The following is a 5,552-nucleotide window of genomic DNA, read 5'->3' on the forward strand; positions in this document are numbered from 1 at the left end:
GGAGCGAGAAAAGATGGAACAGACTGTTTCTTGTCTGTCATGGATAGCTTGTCATTTTCTAAAACTGCAAACACCTCTCTGTTTATGATGAATGAGATCAGGAAGTCTCACAGACTGTATATAAATGAAGAAGGCACTTGGAAAGTCATTTATTATCCCTTATAGTCTCCAGATGCCTTTGCATGAGGTGAGATAATACAGCAGCCTTTTCTGAAAAAGGAAGCACATAATAATAGCTGCCATTACTGAGTACGGATAGGGCTCTCTGCTAGGCGCTTATCTGTCTCTATTTCAGTTGACTGTTTTGGAAGGGAACTTGCTAATTTTATTTCTTTAAAAAAAAATTTCTTGTTGCACTAAATGAATAAGCTATGTCAAATCACATTTAAAAATAGCAATTTTGGAGGGATAACCCGCCTCCGTCATTAAAAGTGATGGGAGGTGGTTTGCAAAAGATGAATATATTCAGAAATATAAAAGTTAAACTTGCTGATAACAATATTAAAACAGGTTGATTTAGATTAAGCAGATTTTCTATTCTCCGAAGTTATTTTCTAAAGAATTCATTAGTGATTGAAAAAAAACATTTTGAAGAAAGTAAATTGCCCGGGCTCTATGTGTTTATTCATTTTGGTCTAGTCACTAAGTTTGTAAGAAAATAAAAGAATCCTCATTGCTTGTTAGGGGTCTTTGATTTGGGAAGGAAAAAAAGTGTTCCTCAAACATTGAAATCACTTTGGGAGTTTAAAAAAAATGCTGATCCCTGGGTCTTACTCCCAAAGATTCTGATGTAGTGAGCCCAGGATGTGCAGCTAAAGTTGAGATCCTTTGTAGCTGGATGGGTAGGAAGTGTCTGAAATGTGAGGGAGGGGAGGATTAGTTGGCCTGGGGGCAATAGAATGTTAAGGCTTTGAGCTGAGACTTGAATAGGAATCACCTAATTCTGGGAAGTCATTTTGAGATATGGTATGTGAAAGTAGAAAGCGGAGAGTATAGCATTTTGAGGGTGGTGTTCTTGAGTAGCTCCGGCGTCTGACATGTACTGGGAAAAGGGGAGGACTGATTAGTCTAAGCAGATCACAGATGTTTAGGTGGCTACAGTTAGGTTATACTTCAGAGACAGGAGAGCACTATTGAAGAATTCTGAGCGAGATCTGAGAAAATGAGACCCTTTGTGAAAATGCAGGTTTCCCCCACTATCCAAAAGTAAAGCATTATTATGAAACTTTGCATAAGTCAAAATGGTATAAAGAACCAGAAAAATTTTTGAGCATTCCTGTTCCCACAAATATAACATACCAAATCATAATGGATAACTCAAAAATTCTCAGATAACACTACCATCTAGTAAAAACACAACCTGTGATAAATACACAACTTGTACAAAGTAGTTCCAGGGGAGGGAGCCTGATGGGGCCTCGCTGCTCTGGATACCGCCGCATCTTGAACAACTGCTGGGACACATAACGCTATTTCTGCTTTCCTTCTTGTGTCATAAAGCGGAAATCCTCTTCACATTTCTTTCAGTGAGTGAGAACAGGTATTAAAGCATGTCTTTCAGAAAAGTGAACTGACATAGCAACGAAGTTCGAAAAGCTGGAGATACCTGTAATCAAACACCCTGCATGCTTTTATACTATATTTCACTCCAAATGAAGGATAAAGTCCTTTTAGAATTGTGTCTCTTGGGCCTCCCCGGTGGCGCAGCGGTTGAATGCTGGGTTGCGAAGCTGCAGGCAGTCGGTAGCCTCGGCAGCCTCGGCAGCCTCTGCAGCCTCTGCAGCGCCGGTTCGATCCCTCAGGGTCCCACAGACCTCTCCTGCCCCCCCCCCCCCCCCCCCCCCCGCTGCTCCCCTCAGCAGTGTGCTTCCTTGGTCTGCCTGCTCTGCTCCCCGCTCTAGCTCTGGTGAATTCTCTCACCCTCCTGCGCTTCTGACTGTACCCAGTGCTTGTATAAATAAATCTTTAAAAAAAAAAAGTGTCTCTTACAGAAACAAAGGGAAAAGTGAGTTTGTTTCTGCATTGAATTTAACGAATTCTTTCTAACAAATTATGTAAATTCTATTTAATAAATTTCAACTGATAGGGGTGACAATATGGTAGTTACCTAGGCACATATCCAGATTCCAGAGTTTTGTGGGGTGTGTGAGGTGTACGCTACAATGGAGAAGGATGTTAACCCAATGAGCCTTAAATACAACACATGGAGGAAGTAGAAGTGAGAAAACTTCTTATCTATTCTTTGGCAAAACTGTTAAAATACCTACCCTGGGGTCATGAATTTCTCCAGGGGACTCTTAACATATTTCTTAATCATTGCCCTAGGGGAAGACCACTTTGTTTTTATTTTACAGAGAAGAAAGTCAAATTAATGAAAACCTAGAATACGTAAGAATTAGCAAATATACATACAAAGTATACAGGCACAGCAGCACTATTGACTCACAAAGGGGAAAAGCAGTGGTCCAAGATCCCTTAACATGGCTTGTAGGTTAAAGGGAGAAACACAAACACACCCACCTCACACACATTTACACATGGGTGGAAATGGGAAAGTAAAACCCAGTATTTTCATTATCTAATCAATATACAACAAATTCAGAATTGCTTTGCAATGTTTCCTTAATGCTAAGATCCCATCCGGGTGTGTACATGTATATTCCAGTTAACTACTGCCTTATTGCTAAATACATTACTATAACACGCAACTAGTGACTGTTGAACAGCCTTTGCTTTTATTTCCTCATGTGTATAGATAGCTTACACCCACCAAAAGCTTTGGGCTGGCAGGCATCTGGATGCCTTGTTGGTTCACAGAATGTAAAGTCCTTAAACCAGGGCCAGCAGATGTTGGCAGGCCACTGCACCCTGGCCAGCAGATGTTGTTGGCTGGCTCCCTCCTACTTGCCAGCAGATGTTGGCAGGTCCCCTCCATTCTGGCCATCAGGTGTTGGCTGGCTCCCTCCTACCTGCCAGCAGATGTTGGCAGGCCCCCTCCATCCTGGCCATCAGGTGTTGGCTGGCTCCCTCCAACTTGCCAGCAGATGTTGGCTGGCTCCCTTCATCCTGGACAGCAGATGTTGGCTGGCTCCCTCCAACTTGCCAGCAGGTGTTGGCTGGTTCCCTCCATCTTGCCAGCAGGTGTTGGTTGGCTCCCTCCAACTTGCCAGCAGCTGTTGACTGGTTCCCTCCATCTTGCCAGCAGATATTGGCTGGCCCCCTACATCCTGGCCAGCAGATGTTGGCTGTCTCCCTCCATCCTGGCCAGCAATTGTTGGCTGGTTCCCTCCATTTTGCCAGGAGGTGTTGGTTGGCTCCCTCCAACTTGCCAGCAGATGTTGACTGGTTCCCTCCATCTTGCCAGCAGATGCTGGCTGGCTCCCTCCATCCTGGCCAGCAGGTGTTGGCTGGTTCCCTCCATCTTGCCAGCAGGTGTTGGCTGGCCCCCTCCATCTTGCCAGCAGATGTTGGCTGGCTCCCTCCAACTTGCCAGCAGATATTGGCTGGTTCCCTCCATCTTGGCCAGCAGATGTTGGCTGGTTCCCTCCAACTTGCCAGCAGATGCTGGCTGGCTCCCTCCATCTTGCCAGCAGATGTTGGCTGGCTCCCTCCATCCTGGACAGCAGATGTTGGCTGGCTCCCTCCATCTTGCCAGCAGATGTTGGCTGGCTCCCTCCATCTTGCCAGCAGGTGTTGGTTGGCTCCCTCCAACTTGCCAGCAGATGTTGGCTGGCTCCCTCCACCTTGCCAGCAGATGCTGGCTGGCCCCTTCCATCTTGGCCAGCAGATGTTGGCTGGCTCCCTCCATTTGCCAGAAGGTGTTGGCTGGCTCCCTCCATCTTGCCAGCAGATGTTGGCTGGCTCCCTCCATCTTGCCAGCAGGTGTTGGCTGGCTCCCTCCAACTTGCCAGAAGGTATTGGCTGGCTCCCTCCATCTTGCCAGCAGGTGTTGGCTGGCTCCCTCCATCATGGCCTGCAGGTGTTGGCTGGCTCCCTCCATCCTGGCCAGCAGGTGTTGGCTGGCTCCCTCCATCTTGCCAGCAGATGTTGGCTGGCTGCCTCCATATTGCCAGCAGATGTTGGCTGGCTCCCTCCGTCTTGCCAGCTGATGTTGGCTGGCCCCCTCCATCCTGGCCAGCAGATGTTAGCTGGTAAGCTCAACACTTGGAAATTGTGACATTGATGCCCAGATTGTCACTTTCTGCAAAAAGCTGTGCCACATTGGTGTCAAAAATTAGGCAGTCGCTCTTCATGAGGGCTGTTTCAATTCCCTCATGGATGGATTTCGGTTTGGCCTCCCAGGTCAGTCGCCGCTCTGACCCACTCAGCTCTAGTCGGTAGGTGAAATTTTCGGCTTGCTTGCGGGTTCCAATCAGCAGCACGATTGCAAAGAACTGCTGATGCCCATTGTACTTCTCCTGTTTTTCAAGAACGAGCATGAAGTGGAACCCGAAGCACGACTGCATCATCACCCAGTCTATGGCTCCGGATAGGCTGATGTCGGTGGCGAGGAACACAATGTCCTCACCCTGCAGTGTGGTGATGCACTTGTGTTCTTGGACCAAGTGCGACATGATGGAGTCCATGCGGCCTTGCCACTTGCAGGCCGAGCCCGGGCAGGGGCAAGGGTAGAGGCGGTAGTCGCAGGACTCCTCGTGCTCGCCCCTCTCCTGAGGGGGCAGCGCTACCTCACAGCCGAAAGGGCTGTATTTGCAAGGGAACAGCACCGAGTTGGCCACCTTCTCCATTGCCAGGTTGCGGATGGAGCCTAGTGGGCCCCGGCAGGTCGGACAGCGCGAGAGCTTCGGGCGGCAGTCGTGACATACCAGGTGCCCACTCTGGCACTGCAGGATGGGTGGCAAGGCGTAGTCGAAACACACCGGACACTCGAAGAGACTGGCAAGGTCGTTGTTGGTTGCCGTTGTGCCACTCAGAACAGGCCGCCTCTGGGGTGGCGACCCCGTGGCGCTTCTGGGAGGTGAGGAGGCCCCGGCCGATTGGTTCGAGTCGCTCATCTCGCTCCTCTCGCTCGCAGGTGCCGGAGGCGAGGGCTCCTCAGAGCTGGAGCCGGCCTCATACTCGCTCCTCGACCGCCGCCGGCCTCCTGACCCCAAATTGCCGAGGCTCCCAGCCCCTGCCACTGCGGACAGCTCCGCCGACTCACCAAAGGAAAGACTGATGCGAAGATCAGGCAAAGTGATACCGCCCAGTGAGGCACGACTATGGCGCTCGCCCTCCAGCTTGCCGCCAACGGTCGTTTTCCTCTTTCGAGAGCGGCTCAGCAAAGGCCGCCTCACCAGGCCGCGCCTCTCACTGGCTGCCGCTGAGCGCCCTCATTGGCTGCCCCTCTGGCGCTCACCCCTGATTGGCTGCTGTTGAACACGCCACGCCACACGCAACAGGGCCCTGTCTGACGTGGCCCGGGCGACCGTTGACGCCCTGTGGCTGGTGGCCCGGAAGGGCCATTTTAAAAGGTTTGCGAGTCCTCTCGTGGCCTCGCTGATTGGACAGGCTGGGACGTCCAGATCCCAACGTTTTCAGGACCTGACCTT

The 5,552-nt window shown here is 50.1% G+C and overlaps 1 protein-coding gene across 1 annotated transcript; it reads right to left on the reverse strand.

Annotated features, from left to right (window-relative positions):
• Positions 1-4,141: 4,141 nt before the first annotated feature.
• On the reverse strand, positions 4,142-5,289 carry LOC119246338 (E3 ubiquitin-protein ligase SIAH1A-like). Its single transcript, XM_037512708.2, has one exon. It carries the CDS (start codon positions 5,013-5,015, stop codon positions 4,158-4,160), a length of 858 nt encoding a protein of 285 aa, XP_037368605.1. The 5' UTR covers positions 5,016-5,289; the 3' UTR covers positions 4,142-4,157.
• Positions 5,290-5,552: the final 263 nt, after the last annotated feature.

Source organism: Talpa occidentalis, unplaced genomic scaffold (assembly GCF_014898055.3).
Source record: "Talpa occidentalis isolate TD23 unplaced genomic scaffold, MPIMG_talOcc4v2.1 talOcc4.15, whole genome shotgun sequence".
Lineage (NCBI taxonomy): Eukaryota > Metazoa > Chordata > Mammalia > Eulipotyphla > Talpidae > Talpa > Talpa occidentalis.